This window comes from Sphaeramia orbicularis, chromosome 17 (assembly GCF_902148855.1).
Source record: "Sphaeramia orbicularis chromosome 17, fSphaOr1.1, whole genome shotgun sequence".
In the NCBI taxonomy this organism is placed as follows: Eukaryota; Metazoa; Chordata; class Actinopteri; order Kurtiformes; family Apogonidae; genus Sphaeramia; species Sphaeramia orbicularis.
The window spans coordinates 57,085,861-57,110,167 of NC_043973.1; the positions used below are offsets into that span (position 1 = coordinate 57,085,861).

General features: G+C 41.5%; 1 protein-coding gene across 1 annotated transcript in view; it reads left to right on the forward strand.

Annotated features, from left to right (window-relative positions):
* Positions 1-24,307, forward strand: part of kcnq3 (potassium voltage-gated channel, KQT-like subfamily, member 3) — a 98,164-nt gene that overhangs the window by 64,914 nt on the left and 8,943 nt on the right. The window contains 8 exon segments of the mRNA XM_030160726.1: positions 10,480-10,570; positions 11,861-11,987; positions 12,722-12,894; positions 12,993-13,166; positions 14,072-14,182; positions 14,446-14,541; positions 16,060-16,154; positions 17,411-17,437. Coding sequence (XP_030016586.1) covers positions 10,480-10,570; positions 11,861-11,987; positions 12,722-12,894; positions 12,993-13,166; positions 14,072-14,182; positions 14,446-14,541; positions 16,060-16,154; positions 17,411-17,437 — 894 coding nt within the window.

The window sequence follows — 24,307 nt, forward strand, 5'->3', positions numbered from 1 at the left end:
CTTATTTTACTTTTTAATAACAATTGTAGTTAATTTTTTTCTCATTTTCCTTCATTTTACAGTAAAATATTAATAGAACTCAAGTAGAATAAAATAAAAACAGACATAAAATATGAATAGACATAATATTAACACCTTATGCTTATATTTCTTTTATTTCTGGAGTGACCGTCTGTTATAAATGTGCACGTTTAAAGCCCGTCTGTGTAATAATGTGCTGTTTTAGATTCTTATTTTTAGTGTCAAACATAATAGGAAGCTGCAGCAGCAGGAGGTTAAGGCCGAGCTGCTCTTATTAGATTTGGTTTTTATCACTTTGCTTCTGTCTGAGCACACACGGCAGCGCAGAAAGCTTCCGGACGCTTTTTTAATATGTCTGGTCATTTCCTCCGAGCCCGGTCCGCCTTCCTGAACTGAACCGGACCTGGACTCGGCTTCTGGGTTCATGAATGACCCCAACCAAAAGTGAAGAAAATTATCATTATCAAAAGGAACAAAAAAATGAACAAAATGATCAAGACAAATAAACACAAAAATAAACAAAAAAGTAAACAAAAACATTTGGGGAAATAAAGGAAATAATCGAGGAAAAACAGAAACAAAAGACAAGGAGCAAATTAGTGTAGACAGTGAACAAAAATGAACAAAATGATCAAGAAAGTGAACAAAATTATCAAGAAAATGACCAAAAATGAACAAAATAATCAAAAAATGAACAAAATTAGTCTAAAAAATGAACAAAATAATCAAGAAAATGAACAAAAATGAACAAAATTATTAAGAAACTGAACAAAAATGAACAAAATTATAAAAAAAAAAATTAACAAAAATGAACAAAATAATCAAGAAAATGAACAAAATGTCCTTCAAACGAACATTATCAACAAAACAGCAAAAATATTCACAAAGTAATCAATGAAATGAACAAAAAAGAACAAAATCACCAAGAAAATGAAAGAAGTGGTGCTGAGCACAACAAACCCCGCCCCTTGCACGTATTCGCCCACTATAAGTAAATGGGAAGATTTTTTTTTAAAAAATCATTAAAAAAGTGAACTTTGACCTACTTTTCCCCAAATAGAATCACATCTGTTCTGGCTCAGTGGGAATCTATGAAGCCAGTTTGGTCTGAATTCAACCAATAAATTTGCTGCTAAAGTGTAAACAAACAAACAAACAAACAAGTGGAACCCCCTTGACTCCACCGAGGGGGTGTTACCGCCTGTTTTAGGCTAAAATAGGTGATTTCATTCATTTTATTCATATTTGACATTTATTCGTCAACATTTGAACACAAATCGATCCTTCATACGTCTGAGTTTTTCTGAAGCCTCTTTTTTTTGCTTCCATTTGTTCATTTATCGTCGTTGTTAATGTTTGAGGACGAACCCGATGGCATGTGTTTTCATTTGTCCTAGTGGTCGTAGTGATGCCCCCTCCCTGAGGAAGAGGAGGATGATGGTGATGATTGATGGCTGTGGAATGGGGTCAATAATGCCGGTTTCATGGGGTCAGTAAACAAACCCAAACGGCCGCTCATTAAAACGCCTTTTCCCTCCTGGACGCTTAATAGTGTGATTTTTCATCCTGCGTCGGTTCGTGGCCTTAATAACTTCAGAACCGGACAGCGGGTGATTGATGGGCGATCGGGCGTCAGACGGAGGTGACTGATGAGTGGGACTGTGGTCCGTCGGACTTCATCTGACGTCTCCTTTCCTTCCTCGTGTCCTTCATTCCTTCGTGTCTTTCCTTTTGTCTTAATTCAATCCAGTTTGTATCAATGAAGTAAACCATAGAAAAACAGAAATGTCAAGATTTTCAACATGATTTAACTAAAAAAAAAAGGAAAAAAGTGAAAACAAGACACAAAACAAGTAAAGCGCTCGGAGAGTGCAGACCTCTGCCAAGGCAGATCAATGGCCCCCCGTGCCCCCTCCCCCGATCACCACCAAAATTTAATCATTTCTTCCTTGTGCCAGTATCAACACTTCCTGAAAATTTCATGAAAATCCGTCCATAACTTTTTTAGTTATCTTGCTAACAAACAAACACACACCCACACAAAGCAAAGCGATCACAATACCTCCTGGTGGAGGTAATGACACAAAAACGAGACGAAAATGGGATGAAAACAATACGAAAATCGGACAGTGTTTTTTTGTTTTTCGTTTTTATATAATTTTTCCCTGTTTTAATCCCATTTTTGTCTCAGTTTTGTATATATTTTATTATTTTAATTTTAACTTGATAAGGTTAATTTTCTTCCTCCACTGGCAGATTTAAGACATTTTAACCCAATAATGAGAACAGGTTTTTTTTTTTCTTTTTTTTTTTTTTTTTTTTTTTACAGTGCATTCATTTTTTTCCTTTTTTTTTTCCTTTTTTTTCCTTTTTTTTTTTTTTTTTTACTGTGCATTCTTTTTTCCTTTTTTTTTTTACAGTGCATTCTTCTTTTTTTTTCCTTTTTTTTTACAGTGCATTCTATTTTTTGTACTTTTTTTTTTTACAGCGCATTATTTTTTTTCCTTTTTTTTTTTACAGTGCATTCTGTTTTTTTACAGTGCATTCTAGGTTCTAGATCAGTGTTTCTCAGTGGGGGCGGTATCATCGGGCCACCGTTGGGGGGCGTTTGGAATGAGACAGCTGAGGGGGGGCACTGAAATAAGTCTGTGTAAGTATCAATATCAAGCAGCATGTTATATCAGTGAAAAATCTCTGAGCCCCCCCCCCCCCCCCCCCCCCCCCCCCCCACTCATTGCCTCAGTAACTTATTGGTCCTCCACAATAATGTACGTTGCACCAGTTATTGAGCTACACCCCCCTCCCTTCCCGGTCTTTGGTGGTAATGTGTATCACCCCCCTGTTATGAAGGGGGCGCTACCTATTGTATGTAGGTACCCCCCCACACTCAACAACAACTTGGACGTTTGGGTCTTTAAGGGTTAAAGGTGGACGTTTGGGTCTTTAAGGGTTAAAGGTGGACGTTTGAGTGTTTAAGGGTTAAAGGTGGACGTTTGGGTCTTTAAGGGTTAAAGGTGGACGTTTGAGTGTTTAAGGGTTAAAGGTGGACTTTTGGGTCTTTAAGGGTTAAAGGTGGACGTTTGGGTCTTTAAGGGTTAAAGGTGGACGTTTGGGTCTTTAAGGGTTAAAGGTGGACGTTTGAGTGTTTAAGGGTTAAAGGTGGACGTTTGAGTGTTTAAGGGTTAAAGGTGGACGTTTGAGTGTTTAAGGGTTAAAGGTGGACGTTTGGATCTTTAAGGGTTAAAGGTGGACGTTTGGGTCTTTAAGGGTTAAAGGTGGACGTTTGAGTGTTTAAGGGTTAAAGGTGGACGTTTGAGTGTTTAAGGGTTAAAGGTGGATGTTTGGATCTTTAAGGGTTAAAGGTGGACGTTTGGGTCTTTAAGGGTTAAAGGTGGACGTTTGAGTGTTTAAGGGTTAAAGGTGGACGTTTGAGTGTTTAAGGGTTAAAGGTGGACGTTTGAGTGTTTAAGGGTTAAAGGTGGACGTTTGAGTGTTTAAGGGTTAAAGGTGGACGTTTGAGTGTTTAAGGGTTAAAGGTGGACGTTTGGGTCTGTAAGGGTTTAGAAAATCCTTAAGTGTGTACCCTTCCTTCGACTGAAGCGGCGGCTTCAGGGTGAACCTGGGTCGTCAGCTGATCAAATGGACCAATCAGAGGCTGGCGTCCTCTGCACTGAACTCCCATAATCGAACAGACTCAGAAGGAGGGATTCAAACACCGCTTCATTGATCTGTTTCAGCCGCTCGCTGTGATCCCATGAGGCTGTGGGGGTGGGGGGGCGTCTCTCATTGGCTGGTTCCAAGGACGCCGGGCGCTCGCCAAAGCCGCCGTTAAAGCTCAGACGCCGCTCGTACATACGGAGGTCTGCTTCTAGTTCTATCAGTCAATTAACAGACGTTTAAATGAATGTAATGAATGTGATTAGTTCCACTCATTAGCTCGTCTGTTGTGTTAAACACAGAGTAAATAAACGAGTGTTTACACCAGAACACGACTGTTTATATCAAACACCAGCAGAAGAAACAGACGATACAGGAAACGCCAGGATGACAGGTTGTGTTTTAGTGTTAGTCGCATTAATTTATCTTTAGTTTCAGTCACTTTTTCAGGTTTTATGAGGATTTATAGAAGAAAAAAAAAGAATGAACTATGACCTCCAGTGCATTTGTAGTTTTTATGACTTTTACGTCTGATACCGGCTGAACTTTTCTTCCATTTTAGTCACTTTTTCAGATTTTGTGAGTGTTTTTAGAAGCTGAAAAGGCTCTAATTAAAGTTGTTGTTTTAGATGAAATATGATCTGACTGAACTTCTGTATTTTACTGGAACATTTAACGTCTATACCAGGGCTCTCAAACTCAGGTTCTTTCAGGTTCCACATTCAGCCTGATCTGATCTCCAGTGGGTCGGACCAGTAAAATAATAACAGAATAACCTATAAATAATGACAACTACAAATTTTTGTCGTGGTTTTAGTGCAAAAACACCCCATTAAATTATGAAAATACTTACTTTTATAAACTATCCAAACAAAAACGATGTGAATAACCTGAAAAAACGGAATTTTCTGAAGAAAAATAAGTTCAGTTTTAACAATATTCTTCCTCCACTTCTCATTAGTCCATGTGTATTCTGGATCAGATCTACAAAGACACTAAACACTGAGGAACAGGAAGAAAAGAGTTCAAACTGGACTGAATTTTCTTTAGACATTTCAGGTTGTTCATGTTTGTTCGGGTTATTCACATTTTATTGTTTCAGGATAGTTTGTAAATTTAAATATTTTAATAATTTAATGTTATTTTTTGCACTAAAACAAAGAAAAAAAAAATTGAAGTTGTCATTATTTATCAGCATAATGTAATATTTTTTTCACATCAAACCCAGAAGAAAATATTTAGGTTTTTGTGGGTTCTTCTGCTGTTATTATTTGACTGTAGATCAGATTGGTCTGTATGTGGAACCTGAACTAAAATGAGTTCCACAGTCTGGACTGTGGAATTTTTACACTTTGTAAATTCATCCCAGGGGCCGGATTGGAACCTTTGGGGGGGGACATTTTGCCCCCGGGACGCATGTTTGACACCCCTGGTTTAACAGATTTTGTAGATGATTATTCATTTTATTAATTTTAATGTATGTGAACGAAAAAATAACACAAATATGAAAGACAGAAGTTGACTACACAGCTTCACATTCATTCTGAGCTGAAAAAACTCCACACATCCATGATATTGAGTTTTATTTTTTGATACCAGACCAATCATCAGTGACATTTTTTCATCTTTCTTATCTTTTATCTTTCTTTCGGTCTTTGTTTCAAAGTCAAGCATCCATTTTTTTCCGTTATATTTACCCCCTCCACGGTTTAATTTATGTTAAATTATAGGATAAATCAGAGCGCTCAGTTCGGGCACGTCTGCTCAGCTCCGAGGCATCCCATAATCCACCATCCATCTGCGTTTTAAAGTGAAAAAACGAAGAAAACGTTAAATATTCAGATTGTAAATGTGAAACAGTGAATGTGTTTCAGAGCTGAAGTCTTTCCACCTCCTCCACATCAGGTCAAACATGGTTTCTGCAGCATCAGCTTTTCCTAAATCAGAGGCTGGAAATCCTCCTGTCCTCTCCCCACCCACTGAGCCTCCGGGGGGGGGGGGGGGGGGGGGGGGGCATCAGTGCAAACACAGTTTCCTGCTGGGATTGGTGGAAACACTGGAAAATGTGACCTGCTGTCAGCTGAAGGGTGAAGGGGGGGGGGGGCGTTGGGGGGGGGGGGGGGGGGGGGGTGTCGCCTCAGGGAGAATTAGTCCATATTCCTGATGGGGGGGTGGGGGGTTGACCGCTGTCTGAATGCAGGGGTAACACATCCAGTTTGTCTGTGGGTAGATTTGTATTTAACACTAAAATATTCACAATAAAATCCATGGTTTTCATCCTGATTTTATTGGGTTTTATTAGGGATGCACCAGTACCAATACCAGTATTGGGTATCGGGTCCGATACTTGTACTTGTACTTGTAAAAATACTCTGATACAACTACACCGATACCACTTTGTGGCAGCGTGACATTCGCAGTTCAGTGCAGCAGGTACACAAAGTTAAAAACAGGAAGGACCCATTCACTAACTTCAGTCCCAGATGTCAGTATTAACCCACAAAGACCCAGCGCTACTTTTGTGACAATGGCCAGATGGATTCTTCTCTCTATTTAACCCTTCTTAAGTGAAAATAATTTTTCACAAACTACATTCGGGTCCAAACACAGTAATGTCCCATCAGAGAGACGACTTTAATTGATTTTCATTCCAACATTTATTTCAATATAAAGTAGCTCCTGGTTTTGGATAATCCCTTATGGTCCAACTAAAGCAAAAATGAATTTAAAAGTAAAAATGTGGGTCATTTAGCAACACTAATCTGTCAAATTGTCTCTAAAATTTCCTGTCAGAGAGATTTTGGATACCGTGTTTTGGCCGTTTAAATAACAGTTTTTAAATTTTGTTTTGTTGTAAATTTTGTTGTGAAGTTTTGTTTAAATAACAGACAAAATACAGACGTGACAGCTCCTTTAGGTCAGCAGCGCTACAGTATATACAGCACATATATTCAGTTAACCCAAGTATCAATCATTTATAGTCAATAGATGCGTCTTGAGTGATTTCTTGAATTTCCTTTTACACTTTTCTTGTGTGTTGTGTTCCCGTAGTTTGTTCCATTCTTGCTTAGTTCTGTTTATTACCATTCATTTCATTGTGTTTGTTCTTCATTTGGGTCGTTTAGACTTATCTTTGCCTACTTTCATTGCTGTCTATCTGAACTAAAACAAACATTTTTGTACAAGATAGATGTTTTTCTTTTTGTTCTAATAATATTTCGAAAGAAAACCAGTAGTGAATAAAGTCCTCTTTTTTGAACAGAGCCATGTTTTGTTCATTTGGCAGTGTTCGTCCTCCGTACACACCCTTTGAAAGTGGATGTATGCGTCTGTCGGATCGTTCCCTCTCCTTGCTTTTATAAACTCTGCCGTGGACTCATTATTTGACGTTCTCAGCGTGGTTCCTCTCCGGCGGTGGAACTCCTGCTCCGTCTCATCTCGTCCTTGTGACTGTAGTCATTAACGCCGTCCTTTCCCACCGCTGTTTGCATATCGCACAGCAAATTAACGGTCAGAACTGCACCCTCTGCACTCCCGTTATTGAATCTCAGCGGCAAATTGGTTGTTAGGAATCCTCGGGGGGGGGGATCAGCACTGGTGGTGGTGGTGGTGGTGGTGGTGGTGGGGTTTGAAGTAGAGAGAGAGGAGCGTCCAGGTGGGCTTCAGGCATTAGCTCCACCCCCTGACCTTTGAGAACAGAAGGAAACACACCCACCTGCAGCGTCCAGAAGATCGCAACACACAGGCTTTTATCGCAACGACCGACTACTGTGAGGACACCGTCACTGACGTCTTCATCATTGTCTTCGTCATCGCCTCCTTCATCATCTTTGTCATCTTCGTCATCATTGTCGTCTTCATTGTCTTCATCATCTTTATTGTCTTTGTCATTGTCGTCTTTGTCACTGCCTCCTTCATCGTCTTCGTCATAGTTGTCATCTTCGTCATCATCATCATCGTCTTCTTCATCATCGTCTTCTTCATTGTTGTCTTCGTCATTGTCATCTCCATCGTCATTGTCTTTGTCGTCGCCGTCTCCATCGTCATCGTCTTCGTCGCCGTCATCTTCATTGCAGTCGTCTTCGTCATCTCCATCATCTTCGTCGCCATCGTCTTCGTCGTCTCCATCGTCGCCGTCTTTGTCGTTGTCATCTTTGTTGTCGTCATCTCCATCGTCTTTGTCGTTGTCATCTTCGTCACCGTTGTCTCCATCATCTTTGTCTTAGTCGTCTCCATCGTCATCGTCTTCATTACTGTCTTCGTTGCCGTCATCTTCCTCGCCTTTGTCTTCGTCATCATTGTCTTCGTCATCTTCGTCTTCATCATCTTCGTCATCATCATCGTCGTCTTCATCATTATGTCTTCAAACATTTTCTTCTCTGAAACTGTCGGATTCATTTCATATTTTATCTGTTTCTTCTTTGGGACAATGTCAACAAAGTTTGTTCACAGTTTTGAGACATTTCAATTTTGAAATTTATCAGAAATTTTTTAAATATTCTAAATGTTCCTTTCCTTCTAATGGTCCATCCATGTTTTTTTTTTATATTCATGTGACTCTAGTTGCGGAAAAAAGTTTTTCCATTACAGTTTTATGTGATACACTAATTTAACTACGCCCGAAAAACCACTTCTTGCCAGTGCAAAAACTTTTAGTCGAAAATTGAGACTTTTTGCGAAATTGTCCTTTTTCCAGTAGGTAAATTTTTATGCACAAGTTATATTTGAGCAATTTAAGGGTCAGTGATTAATGTCATGTGTCATGAAGCACCAGAGAAGAAGTGAGACCAAAGCCCATGAGTGTAGTGACTCCAGTCCACTAGGGGGCAGTAAAGAACCTGTTAGAAGGTTCAACCATAACTGATAAACACTGAACGATCAGAAGAACCAGGAGTGAAGGTACAGCTGTGGAGACAAGGTGGGATTTGACTAAAGTCGCATCAACAGTTTAGTTCAATTTTGTCAATTTTTACCTCGCCAAGTGAAGAGGTTATGTTTTCATCGGAGTGTGTGTGTTTGTTTGTTTGTTAGCAAGATAACTCAAAAAGTTATGGACGGATTTTCATGGAATTTTCAGGAAATGTTGATACTGGCACAAGGAACAAATGATTAAATTTTGGGGGTGATGGGGGGATGGGGGAGTATTTGTTTTGTTTCTTAATTGGTTTTGTTGATTATTTTGTCCTTTTCGTGGATTATTTTAGTCATTTTTACTCCTTTTGTTCGTTATTTAACCTAACGGACCGTTGACGGGTTTGATGTTCTACCATCTGAGACGTAGCGTTTGCATGGTGTTCATATTTGTAGAGATGGCTCAGAGTTGGCTCGGTTCTTCTCATGTCCATCGACGTCCCTCCACCGTAGATCGGTATCTGTTGGATCATATCGCGTTAACATCGATCGGCTCCAGGATTATCTCGTCCTCTGGATAACTTTGAGCCCAAAACGCCACCGCTGAACTGGACAGGAAGTGGGAGGTTACCAGGGCGACAGGGACTATGGTTTCCTCCAGGTGGATGATGTCAAACCCCAACTGTTGGACCATAAATTATTCATGATGGTGGATGATCAGAACCTGCTCCGGTCTGGGACTGAAGGGAAGACAACAGGACAGGAATGACTGAGGAAAAGGATGAAAAGCAGAAACAGGACGGTTTAGATCAGATCAACAGACCAAGGACAAACATCAGACCACTGTTAGGAATATGGATCATTTCCTGTTTATGTGTCTATACTCATGTTAACCCTCTGGTGTCCAAATATGGACGTCCTTCTGATCACCTTCAGCCCATTATCTGTGCAGTACAGCAGTAATACCAACATTAGAATAATATAATGGAACAGAATGAGATACCTATTATTATTATTATTATTATTATTATTATTATTATTATTATTATTATTATTGTTGTTGTTGTTGTTGTTACTATTATCATTCTTATTATTATTATTTATTTATTTATTTATTTATTACTGAGCCTATTAGCCCCGCCCACCATCAACACATTAGCATTAGTCATCGGCTCCAACAGAAGTGAAAGTTGATGCTTCATTTCTTGCGTTGGCTGTAACTGGAAAGTGCCATCAACACGGATTAAGGCTGAAGATTTAAAAAGTATGACTTTTTATCGCATTATTGAGAATATATTTTCAAAATATTAGGACTTTAATCTCATAAAACTACAACATTATTTTTGTTAAATTGTGAGGGTTTTTTTAAACTATGACTTTATTCTCGAGATATTACATCTTTATTCTCATAGTGACTGTTTTTATTATTTCCGACGTGGCCCTAATACGCCATCATACTGTATAACTAATAACAACACAGTAAAATACAGACATATGTTTAAAAATATATAAAATAGTGCGCAATCAAAATACGCACAAATTAGAAATATACTGTAAAAAAATAAATTAAATATAAAAGTAGAATAAAAATGTATGAAAGTATTGCTGAAATAAAGTAAAATTAAAGTAAAATATCCCAGAGATAATTTAATAATAATGAAACTAATATCAGTTACAGACTTCAATAAATAGTTTAGTTTAGTTTTGATGTCAAACAGATTATAAAAGCACACACAGTTCCAGGTTTGGTCAGGACTGTAGTTCCACTCAACATCAGTTTGAGTAAATGACCATGTGTGTAAATGTTGACGGTAGAGGAGCAGCGCCCTCCACTGGTCACAGCCTGTAACTGGCCTTCATCCTCCTTATTGTTCATCTGTTTTTTATCTGCTCCATCAGTAAAAGCACATTTCACTCATGGCTCTTCTTCTTCTTCTTGTGTTTGTGCAGGTTTCTGATCGTTCTGGGATGTTTGATTTTGGCCATTTTGACCACGTTCAAGGAACACGAGAAGACGTCCGCTCACTGGCTGGTTATACTGGTACCGCAACGCTTCCATCCAACGGCACACCGCACATTAGTTCATTTCATTTTATTTTATTTATTCCATTTTATTTATTTATTTTATTATTTTTTATTTATTATTGCACTAAAACAGGGGTGTCAAACTCCTTTCAGTTCAGTTCCACATTCAGCCTAATATGATCTAAAGTGGGCCAGAGCAGTACAATGATATGAATAATAGGATAAGAACTGATAAATAATGTCAACTCCAAAGTTTTTCTCTCTGTTTTTGAGTGAAAAAAGTCAAATTCTGTAATGAAAATGTTTACATCTATGAACTGTACTTGAACATAACATGAACAAATATGAACATGGGAATTCTGAAGAAAAATAAGTGCAATTTTAATATTATGTCTCAGTTTATCATTTACACATATGCATCACAACTTACAGATCACAGTGGATCAACAAATACACACAACATTTAATAAGAGGCAGAATATTGGTACAATTCTGCAGACTTCTCTTTACAAATTTCAGGTCATTCACATTTTTTGTAAAAGTCTAGTCTGTAAAAATGTAAACATTTTTGTGTAATTGACCTTTTTTTACACTACAGCAACGAGAAAAATGTGCAGTTGTCGTTATTTATAGGTTATTATGATAGTATTTTACTGCCCTGACCCACTTTAGATTGAATTGACCTAAAATGATTTGAACATCCTTGATTGTTAATATCTTCAGTGTAATTTCTGCATTTCATAAATTCATCCCAGGGGCTGGACTGGACCCCAGGCCACATGTTTGACACCTGCGCACTAAAACAAAGACAAAAATGTGCAGTTGTCATTATTTATAGGTTATTCTGTCATTATTTTACTGGTCTGATCTACTGGAGATCAAATGAGGCTGAATGTGGAACCTGAAAGAACGTGAGTTTGAGAGCCCTGGTGTGGACGGTGAATGTATATATAAACTATATATAAAAGTGTATCTGCAGTCGGACATGGGCATCAAATGTGTTTAACGTGTCGTTAAAAAGCATTAAATTAGATTAAATTCAGATTTACTTGCACAAACCCGGTATAAATGTAAAAGCAGGTGCATATAAATATGACAGACTGATGAAGAAGATCTGAACTGGACTGGTTTTGTGACTCTTATATTTTGGTCAAAGGGATGTTGTTGTTTTGCTCCTCAGGTTTTCCTTTTCCCTGGTTTTCTTCCGTCTTTTCACTCGTTCTTCTGCACTTTTCCATGTGATTTAATCCAAGTTCCACCTGAAGTTCCAAACCCAAACATCAGCTGTTCTGTTCTTGTTCCTCAGGAAACCTTCGCCATCTTCATCTTTGGAGCCGAGTTTGCGCTGAGGATCTGGGCGGCCGGATGCTGCTGTCGCTACAAAGGATGGAGGGGGAGGCTGAAGTTCGCACGCAAACCCCTGTGTATTTTAGGTAAGGGGGGGGGGGGGGGGTCAGACAACACCTGATTTTTATTGAAGAAATGCAAAATACAGAGTTTATTCTTTTAATAAATGGTGATAAACCACTTCAGGACAGTTAAACATAGAATAATGTTCCTTTAGGAACTGACTCAGGTCTGGACCCATTAACGCCCCCTGGGCCTGGGCCTGGGCCTGGGTCTGGGCCTGGGTCTGGTCTGGGTCTGGGCCTGGGCCTGGGTCTGGGTCTGGTCTGGGTCTGGTCTGGGCCTGGGCCTGGGTCTGAGTCTGGGTCTGGGCCTGGGTCTGAGTCTGGGCCTGGGTCTGGGTCTGGTCTGGGCCTGGGTCTGGGTCTGGGTCTGGGCCTGGGTCTGAGCCTGGCTCTGGTCTGGGCCTGGGTCTGGGTCTGGTCTGGGCCTGGGTCTGGGTCTGGTCTGGGCCTGGGTCTGGGTCAGGGTCTGGGTCTGGTCTGGGTCTGGGCCTGGGTCTGGTCTGGGCCTGGGTCTGGGTCTGGGTCAGGGTCTGGGTCTGGTCTGGGTCTGGGCCTGGGTCTGGTCTGGGCCTGGGTCAGGGTCAGGGTCTGGGTCTGGTTCTGGGTCTGGTTCTGGGTCAGGGTCTGGTCTGGTTCTGGGTCAGGGTCTGGTCTGGGTCTGGGCCTGGGTCTGGGTCAGGGTCAGGGTCTGGGTCTGGGTCAGGGTCTGGTTCTGGGTCAGGGTCATGTGTGTTCTGTCTCTGTTCTGGGCTCAGACATCTTCGTGCTGATCGCCTCGGTGCCGGTGGTGGCGGTCCGGAACCAGGGGAATGTTCTGGCCACGTCCCTGCGCAGCCTGCGCTTCCTGCAGATCCTGCGGATGCTGCGTATGGACCGACGAGGCGGAACCTGGAAGCTGCTGGGCTCGGCCATCTACGCCCACAGTAAGGTAGGACCGGACCGTGTTCAGCCGCGCGAACCGGGCCGGGACCGCAGCAAAGGCCGCCGCCGTGTGACGCCCGGTCCGGGTCTGTGTGTTTTTTCCAGGAGCTGATCACGGCCTGGTACATCGGCTTCCTGTCCCTGATCCTGGCCTCCTTCCTGGTCTACCTGGTGGAGAAGGACGACGTCTCCATGGACGCGGCGGCCGATGAAAACCCCACGGCTCAGCCCAAAGCGCAGGACTTCGACACCTACGCCGACGCCCTGTGGTGGGGGCTGGTACGTCCAAGGCCACGCCCCTTTAACCAGCACCTGAATGAACCCGGGTCCAGATCTGAGGGGGGAGGCGCTGGAGGACGCTGGGGCTCAGGTCATGTGACTGGGACGGTCTGTAACTAGGGTCATGTGACTGTTCATGAAAGGTTCCCATGGACACAAACAGAACATCATAGGATCCCAGGACAGTAGAATCTGGCAGTACCGGTACCAGTACCAGTATCAGTACCAGTACTAGTATCAGTATCAGTATTACTAACAGTATCAGTACTAATGTCAGTATCAGTACCAGTTTCGATCCCAGTACCAGTACCAGTATTAGTACCAGTACCAGTATTAGTACCAGTATCAGCTCACCGTGGCTCTCGAGTAGTTAGTCTTAAATACGTGTACATCCACAGTACGTCTGAGCGTCATACTCGCCGCTGCTAATGAGCACTGGGCTCGCACATGCTCAGTGGAGCAGCCTCCGCTCGCTCAGTTAACGTGTTCAACTTGTTGTGGCAACGTCGCAATCATTTAAAGTGAATTGACAACGCCCACATTAAGTGAAGAAAGACAGAAAATACCAGAATTCAGAAACAGGAGATTCTCCTTCCAGAGAATAACCCTCCTCCTTCTCCTCCTCTCTTAGTCTTATTCCAGGTAATAGACGGGTCCCAACATACGACCTCAGCAGCAGATGGTTCAATGAATAAGAGTCTGAAAAGAATCAGAACAAAACCATTAAAGACAAACTGGAAACACCATTTAGACTGATTATAGATATCTGACAGTTGAACCTGTAGAAACTGGACCTGGACCTGGACCAGACCTGGACCAGACCTGGACCGGTTCGTCCTCAGACGTCCGACCCCCTCAGAGTCACCGGTACCATGGTAACGTGTGTGTCCGTGTGTGTTTTCCAGATCACCCTGACCACCATCGGATACGGAGACAAAACCCCAAAGACGTGGGCGGGGAGACTGTTGGCCGGAACCTTCGCCCTGATTGGCGTGTCGTTCTTCGCGTTGCCTGCAGTGGGTTTGGCTTTGGTTTGGACGAAACCAACACACAGTTTAAACACAAACACCTGCCGGATCCTCTCAAATAATAATATGAACAGAACGGAACCACTGAGTCAGACCCATGGAAACTGTTCTGATGGTCCTCATTAAAACCCACACACACACCCATAATAATCCTTACAGACCCCACCTACCCCCCACCCCCCTCCTCCACCCCCCACCACCACCAGGAGCTCCTCCACCTTCAGTCAGTGACGCTGTGTTTCCATCTCCAGGGGATTCTGGGTTCAGGTCTGGCTCTGAAGGTCCAGGAGCAGCACAGACAGAAGCACTTTGAGAAGCGCCGCCATCCGGCCGCCGGACTGATCCAGGTCAGACCACAGCCACCTACACCACCAGCAACAACACCTGCACCACCTACACAGCCACCAACACCACCTACACCAACTGCACCACCTACACCACCAACAACACCTACACCAACTGCACCACCACCTACACCACCAACTGCACCACCACCTACACCACCACCTACACCACCAACTGCACCACCACCTACACTACCAACACCACCAGCACCAACAACCCCAAAAACACCATTACCATCATAAACATCACCAACAACACTAACACCACCTTCAGCAACACCACTAGCACCAACAACACCACCCACAGGAACACCACCACCAACACCACCTACACCACCAACAACACATACACCACCAACACCACCTACACCACCAACAACACATACACCACCAACAACACCTGCACCACCTACACCACCAACACCTACACCACCAACAACACCTGTACCACCAACAACACATTCACCACCTACACCACAAACAACACCTGTACCACCAACAACACATACACCACCTACACCACCAACAACACCTGTACCACCAACAACACATACACCACCTACACCACAAACAACACCTGTACCACCAACAACACATACACCACCTACACCACCAACAACACCTGTACCACCAACAACACATACACCACCTACACCACAAACAACACCTGTACCACCAACAACACATACACCACCTACACCACAAACAACACCTGCACCACCAACAACACATACACCACCTACACCATCAACAACACCTACACCAACAACTGCACCACCAACACCACCTATACCACCTACACCACCTACACCATCAGCAACAACACCAGCAACTGCACCTACACTACCAACACCACCAACTGCACCACCAGCACCAACAACCCCCCAAAACACCATTACCAGCAAAAACATCACCAACAACACTAACACCACCTTCAGCAACACCACCAGCGCCAACAACACCACCCACAGGAACACCACCACCACCACCTACACCACCAGCTGCACCACCAACACGACCTGCACCACCAACACTACCTACACCACCAACAACACCTACACCACCTACACCATCACCAACACCAATAACACCACCAACACCACCTACACCACCAACAATACCTGCACCACCAACAACACACACACCACCTACACCTACACCAACAACAACACCTACACCAACAACTGCACCCCCAACACCACCTACACCACCTACACCATCAGCAACAACACCAACAACAACACCTACACCACCAACTGCACCACCAGCACCAAAAACACCATTACCAGCTCAAACATCACCAACAACACTAACACCACCCTCAGCAACACCACCAGCACCAACAACACCACCCACAGGAACACCATCTACACCACCAACTGCACCACCAACACTACCTACACCACCAACAACACCTGCACCATCACCACCAACACCAATAACACCACTAACACCACCTCCACCATCACCACCACGTCCACTTCTCCTGACTTCATCTTGTCCTTTTGTCTTCCTTTACAGTCCGCCTGGCGATATTATTCCACTAATCCAATCAGGGAAGACCTTATTGCCACGTGGAGGTTTTATGAAACCATCATCTCTCTTCCCTGTTTCCGGTCAGTAACGTAAACCTCCACACCTCCACCTTCTGTCACATCCACACCATCTTATTTTATGTTTGTTCTTTGCTTGAAATCCGTCATGGTTTTTTCCGTTGCGTTTCCACCTGTTTTCTTCAGTTTGCATGTTTCTCATTAACCTCGGACCGAGGCCTGTGGTTTCCATGGCAACCTGGACGACGGACGGGGTAAACTCACCGAGCTGACTTTTTTTAGCATTAACGTCGTATCACACCGAGAGGACGGTCCAGATAAATCCACGTGTAAGTCATGAATAACCCAACTGAATCTGGAACCCTTTAATATTTTCATTCATGTACAGAATCCGAATCCAAACCCAGATTCCACGACAACGCTAAAAGTCAAAAATACAGACTGAACCGAACCAGAAAACCTGCTGCGTCTCCTTATCTGACACCTGAAACATTCGTCTGTAAATAAATCTCACACTTTGACAACGTGACGAAAGCTTCAGATGACAGAAACACACTTTAAAACCTGGGTCAAACTGGGCCAATCAGAGCACGGCCACGCCAGAACGAGCTGCGTCCTGATTGGCTGAGTGTGTTTTCATTCACTCAAGTTAAAAAATGTGACTTTTTTCCAGTTGGTGAAGGAGGATTTAAACCAGCCCCTGGTGTGAGAAGACCTTTATTTATTATTTCATCTGGATGAAGTTATTTCTACTGCAGGAAAATCAAACTAAGGCTCCGTTCACACAGCAGGTCTGAATGCACTATTCGGAGTTTTTGGGTGAAATGCGATTTTTTTGTGTGCTCATTCATATTCCACATTAACCCTTTATAGTTCACTCATAGAAATACTCTGAAATTCAAATGTCAGCCTTAGTGTGTTATTGGAGGACAGAACAAGACTTTTTTACTTTTGTGAAAATTTTCTAAATGTTTATTGTAATGTAAAAAATCAAGGTCAATGAAGTTATCATATTTGGTTCCTTGCCCATAAGTGGCAAAAAAAGGCAAGAAAAACACATGTACGGTGAAAGGACAAACATTTCTCCGACATTTGCACATATAAGGTCCAGACTTCTGACGAACATTTCTCCAGTTCGACATAATGAGATGTAAAATTACATTTTTGTGAATCTCCGTCAGAAACAGTTTGTGTTTGGAGCTTTTGTCTTGTTCTGGGTCTTTTCCAGACGTGGTTCCATTGTGTTGCGGTTCTATGTGCAGGTTCATGGTCGGTCTGGAGGTTTGTTAACTTTGTCCTTTTCCTCTGTTCATCCGCAGGAAGGAGAACCTGGAGGTGATGGCCAGGTAGGTCCTGCTGCGTTCACCCACACAGTAAACCTGTAAAGGATGGAGGTCAAACACATGTTGGTTCAGGTTCCACATTCAGCCCAATCTGACCTCAGATGGGCTGGGTCAGTACAACAGGCACAGAATAACTTCACAAGTTATGAAAAAGAACTTATTAGCAGACTAATGAATACGGCAAGTTGATCAGACCAATATTTTGTCAGATATTAGTCATTTTTAATACAATACCCTTATAATCCCGTTGCTGTCCAGAACACTCTGGCGGTGACTGCTGGACAAATGTGGTACAACATGTACAAATACACAACAGCATAAAAACCACCACATGTAGAACCTGAGGATCCACACGGGTCAGCGCTGTAGTGTGTATATGTACTGGGGCGCCGATAAGGGGGGTAAACATGACAGATTCATGGGGCCCAGTGCTTGTGTGAGTGGGAGGGGCATAGAGCAGTTGGGGGGGGCAGTGTTTGTGGGGGGCCCATCGAGCAGTGTGGGGGGGGGGGGCAGTGGATATAGAAGTTGTTCAAATTTTGTGTAAGATCTGCTGTAGACCAGAGGTGTGAACAGTGAAAGGATGTTAAGGTTTGGTTTGGTTTTCACACTAGCATAAGTGACGTTATTCATGGACCACACCCCCCACGTACATACCCCCCCACCCCCTCCCCAGTCCCACAAATCGATAAGATAGTCAATTTCTGTAGGGTCCACAATGCTTTCATGGGGCTCATAACTGGTAGCAGCACCACTGTATATATGTGTGTGTGTGTGTGTGTGTGTGTGTATATATATATATATATATATATATATATATATATCCTCCTGAGACCCGGCAATGCATTTTTGTCCTCTGTAGTGGACAAAAGTTTCACAATTTTACTAAAAAATGCTGTCCATTACAAAGGTCATTCCATTAATAAATAAATAAATAAACGCTCATAACATATAAACTCGTAGCTGACGTTATTGGACAGAAACTCTGTAAACATACAACATAAGTTTCATCCAGTTTTCTGTCTGAACCAAAGGCATTAAATGCACTAATATTATCTATAACACACACTCAGGGTCAAGTTTATTAACATGAGTTGTACAAAGGTATGAATGAAGTACATAATATATAAAAAATATACTAGAACTGATAAAGACACGTACAAAAACTTATGTAAAAATAATAAAAATAACACGACCGGCAGATCAAATAAATAAATAACAGGTCCAGAAATATTTTCTTAGTTGTTTTAAGGTTTTGTAGTTTGACTGTAGTTTTTTTTTTTACATATTCATATTTTACAGATTTCTAAATAAAGACATATACGTTTGTATCAGCTTCAGTCCTGTTTTCCATCTTTAGAAAGTCCTTAAGGTGAATTTGTAATTATTTAAATTATTAAATGATCATTAGATGGCCTTTAGGAAACAGGACCAGGGTCAGGTGTGTCGGTGCCCCCCCCAGTCCTGACAGAGGTTCATTACAGCGCCGCGTTCTGCTCCGACGCCTCCTCGCCGTGTTCGACAGGCGGGATCGAGTTACCGCCGCTAAAGGCTGGTGAGCAACAACAACAGGAGCTCTGATGTAGAAGAAGAGGCAGAAAAACCTGGAATAACCCTCGAAAAACCAAAACCATCTACTGATCTAAACTGTCTAATACCTGCCGATCCACTAATCCTATCAATCCATGTCAATAATTGGTGTCAAATACAGTTCTTCATCTTTTCATGGTCATCAGATATGACCGTATTTGGACATTCAGAGGCTCTGTAGTTACTGTGGAAACACCATCTTCACCAGTAAAACCCATGGAGTTTGAGTGTAGACGCTCGTTTTTATTTTAAATAGTAAATAAAATGAACAAAAAATAATAAAAAAAATCTACAAAATAATAAATAACATGAAAAAATAAGCAAAAGTTGACTAAAATGAAGTAAAAACAATAAAATAAGCAACAAAATGAACAAAAACACCCATAGTGATTTAATTTAATGTAACATGAACAAAATAAACCCCATATTGAATATAAAATAATAAACCCATGGAGTTGGATCAATGACAGTAGATGGACACACTGGGTTTGTGTTACATAATAAAAAAAATAATATACATATATTTTTTAAATTACAAAATAATACATAACATGAAAAAATAAGTAAAAAAGTTAACTAAAACGAAGTAAAAAAGAATAAAATAGGCAACAAAATGAACAAAAACACCCAAAGTGATCAATAAAATGAACAAAAATGAATAGTAAACCAACAAAATAATAAGTAATATGAACAAAATGAACCCCAAACTGAGGGTGGAGGCGGGGCAGGGTGGAGGCGGGGCAGGACACCCAGGCCCGGCGGCGGCGGCGGTGCTTCAAAGGCTGGGAACTTCACTCTGTGACATTATCTTGTTGCTGTGAGCGAACAGGTGGACGGGGGCCAGCGGTCCAACAGAACGTCGGTGTCCGCCACAGGCCGATAAGCAGCGGTGCGTTCAGGGGCTCATGAAGACCCCTGAAGGCATCACTAAACACAACCACCAGAACAGACACTAGTTCCACTTTCAGAAAAAGGAATCAGACTCTTGGTTTTGGTCCAAAAGTATGGACAATTGAATCTGCACTGATGCAAAGAAAAGGAAATGTAATGGTTTAATGCAGGGCTGTCAAACTCCTGTTAGTTCAGTTCCACATTCAGCCCAGTGTGATCTGCAGTGGGCCGAACCAGTGAAATAATAACAGTGAAAAAAGTCAAATTCTATTATGATCAGGTTTACATCTACAAAGTTTCCTTAAAAATCTGAATAACATGAACAACTTGAATTATCTTAAGAAAAACAAGTGCAATTTTAACAAAATTCTGTCTCAGTTTATCATTTACACATGTGCGTTACAATCACACAAAACATTTAGTAACAGGCAGAATATTGGTCAAACTGCATTTACTTTTCTTAAGACATTTCCGTTTATTCATATTTGTTCAGGTTTTTCATTTTTGTAAAAGTATAGTTTGGTAATGTAAATATTTTCATGTAATTCTACATCTTTACACCAAAAAACTAGGTTATTGTGATAATATTTTACTGGTTCTGACCCACTTTAAATCTAACTGGACTGTATGTGTGTGTATGTGGAACCTGAATTAAAATGATTTTGACACCATTGATCGTTAATATCTTCAGTGTAAGTTTTGCATTTCAAAAACTCATCCCGATCAGACCCTTTAGTGGGCCGGATCGGACCCTTTAGTGGGCCGGATCGGACCCTTTGGTGGGCCGGATCAGACCCTTTAGTGGGCCGGATCAGACCCTTTGGTGGGCCGGATCGGACCCTTTAGTGGGCCGGATCGGACCCTTTAGTGGGCCGGATTTGGCCTCCGGGCCGCATGTTTAACACCTGTGGTTTAATGCAAAGAAAACACAACAGACGGAAAACGAACAGAGCAAAAACCAAACATTGAACTCATCCTTTGTCACATTGTCAGAGCAAGTTGTGTAGAAGTGTGCGTGTGTGTGTGTGTGTGTGTGTGTGTGTTACAGGAGATAAGAGCATTATTTTTTCCTGTTTTGTTGCCTGGTTTACACAGATCCTGGGGATAATCGCGTCTAATTTTCCGCTCTTTATCCGTCGCAGAAGCGGTCCCAAAGCGTTTGTGTCGTCCTTTTCTGCAGCCTCTCAGCACCGTAATCTGCCGTCCTTATTCCCAACATAGAGGCTCATATTGTGTGTCCGTGTGGGAGAAAAGTCGCTGAGAACGCTCCACGTTTCACAGGCCCGGTCGGGGCCGCCGCCGCCGGCTCCGGTTACCCCCCCCTCTGCCTCTTCAAGGCACTCAGGAGTCTTATTTTACCCGGGGAGCTCCTGTCTTTGTGCTGCCAAATACTGTCAGCCGTCGGACAATGAAGGAGAGCAAACTGGTCACGGCTCCGGAGACACCAGTTTTTCATTTTCATTTCATTTCATTTATTTATTTCTTTATTTAGACAGAGACAACGCACAGTATACATTAACCTTAAACAGGACAGATGTAGTGTGCCAGGTAGGGCTGTGTATCGGCAAGAATCTGGTGATACGATACAAATCACAATACTAGGATCACGATACGATATATCACGATATATCATGATACTGTTAAAAAGGCAATTTTTTGTTTCTTTCTTTTTTTAAAAAATAATTATCCAATCCAACTTTATTTGTAAAGCACTTTAAAACAACTGCGGTGGACCAAAGTGTTGTACAGAAGAATAATTAAAACCAAAATAGAAACATAAAATACAGAATAGATTAAAAGACACTGAAACTGTACAAAAAAGAAAAAAGTGCTATACAGAAGAATAAATAAAACCCAAATAAAAGAATAAAATACAAGATAGATTAAAAAGCCATACAATTAAAAACAACAAAATAAATGAAATAGATAAATAAGAACAATAAACCACTACCAAATAAAAACAATAAAATAAATATAGTACATTCAAACATCTCACATGGTTTCAAAAGCCAAGGAGAAAAGATGGGCTGAAGAAGGGAATTGAAAACAGACAGAGGAGGTCTGTGTGATATGGAGAGGCAGATCGATCCATAGTTTAGGAGCTGCTGCAGAAATTCTTTCCTTGTAGAATTAAATTACAGCAGAAATCTGCACACATACTAAACACATTTTTATTTGATCTCAACAGGATTTAATGCTATATCACAAAATGTTCCTGTGTTCAAACTGAAATTCTGTTTCACAGACATTACAGTTTCAGATCCTTGTAGAAGCCAATTATGTAATAACAGCTGATAACGGAATAACGGCCGATAATGGAATAAATTTGCCGTTTTTAAAATGTAATTTAATAATAATAATAATTTAATTTAACAATTTAATAAAAGTCCTGAACCAATAACGTAATAGCTTTTGGCCAGTAACGTTAGAACTTATTACGTTATTGGCTCATTTTTCATTATTTGCAAAGAATTTTTTTACCAGGCCAATAACACAATAACCAGTCTTATTGACTGGTTAGTATGTTATTAGTCACATAAATAAACAAATAAGCAAACAAATCATTGCATTTGTGATTTAATGGAAAAACCGACATCACGCACTTCTGTTTTTTCGACATTTAGTAAATATGGGTAAAGTTTTGTGTAGATGTCCAATGGAAAAGCGACTACTATCTTTCATCTCCGTCACTGAAATGTCTTTTGAAGTGAAGGAGTTGAATGGATCTGATTAATAGAAAGTGAATTATATTAATGAAAAGATGATCGGTGTGTTTTCATTAGTGTCAGAACTGTTTTGCTTCCGTTACGAGTCCAGGACAGATGTTTGACCAGTCTACAGACGTCCCTTCTTTCATTCAGGTGGTCCATGAACCATCAGAAGCCCAGAATGATCCCGTTTGTTCCACAGATACAGTGACAGATGATTCCACCGAACAGCACATCCTCCTCTTTCATCTTCATGTCTCTGCTCTGCTTTAACTCGGGCTGGATGACCGCTGCGTAGGAGGACCGACTAAAGTAGAAACATTTGGGTCACGCTCCACCTTAATGAGTGGGAGCTCCACTTTTCCTCCTCATGGACTAAATTTGGAGGCTTTGGCAGAGCTGAGGTGTGACGTGTAGGAGGTGCAGTGTGATATGATGGAGGTCCAGTCAGCCTTTACCTTCGACAGCTTCAGAAAGAATCAGCTTCAGCTTCAGCCTGTGGACTGTCCAGGCCTTCAGAGCAGACCGCTGGAACGGCTGGAGGTCATGTCAGGACATTAAATCATACACATTTCCTTTTCTTATTTGTTATTTACTGTATTTTAGCATATTTTTGGTGTATTTTAGCATATTTATAGTATATTTTACTGTATCCTAGCATATTTTTAGTGTATTTTAGCATATTTATAGTGTATTCTGGTGTATCCTAGCATATTTTTACTGTATTTTAGCATATTTTTAGTATATTTTTAGTGTATTTTAGCGCATTATTGGCGTGACAATGACACGCCACAGTATCATTAAGTGACCCTTCTGGGGAAGGCTACAGGTTGTAGCCGAAACATGTCAAGGTAAAAGAATTAACTCTTTTTCCATCTGTCTGACAAAGAATAAAAGGAAATCTGTAAATTTCTAGTAGACAGTTGTTGCGTAAAGTTTACTGCTGCAGGTGGGAGACATCTGTGGTCCCTTTGACACTCTTCCACTCTGTCCTCTGGAGTGTTAAATTTATGTCTCTGTACTCTGGAGTGTTAAATTTATGTCTCTGTACTCCTTAATCTATGTAGTGGAGCTTCGTCAAGTAAATGCAAAGAGTCAAGTCAAAGTCGCAGATCGAGCCGATTTGGAGCCGCATAAAGTGTTTATTTATAAACTAAATAAACACTGAGTTGAAATCTGCAGAAACAACTAACTTTTTCACTCTGGGAGACCATTTTTATTTGCCCAAAAATCGGTTGGGTTTTAATTATAGACCACACCCCTTTTACCATATTAGGAACATTATTCTAGTCACGTTAGAGCCCGCCTTTTTGGCTTTGTCCATGATAGGGTCAAATTTTACTGGTCTCTATCTAGATTGGACAGTGTTTATACATATGCAACTCTTTCCTAGTATTAACTTATCACATATGAATATGTAACTTTTCCCTAGAATGTGTACTGTACTTTCCAGTCTATAAGCCGCTACTTTTTTCCACATGCTGTGAACCTGCGGCTCTAAAATGATGTGGCTAATTTATGTTTTCTGGGCTAACGATCGATCCGGCTGTCGAAGAAGGAAATAGAGCTGCTGCACGTAAGCTTGGTGTCAATGAATCGATGGTGAAACGTTGGAGACGGGGTGGGTGTGGCTTATAGTCTGGAAAGTATGGTAAATTATTTCTCAGAATGTCCAAAATTTTCA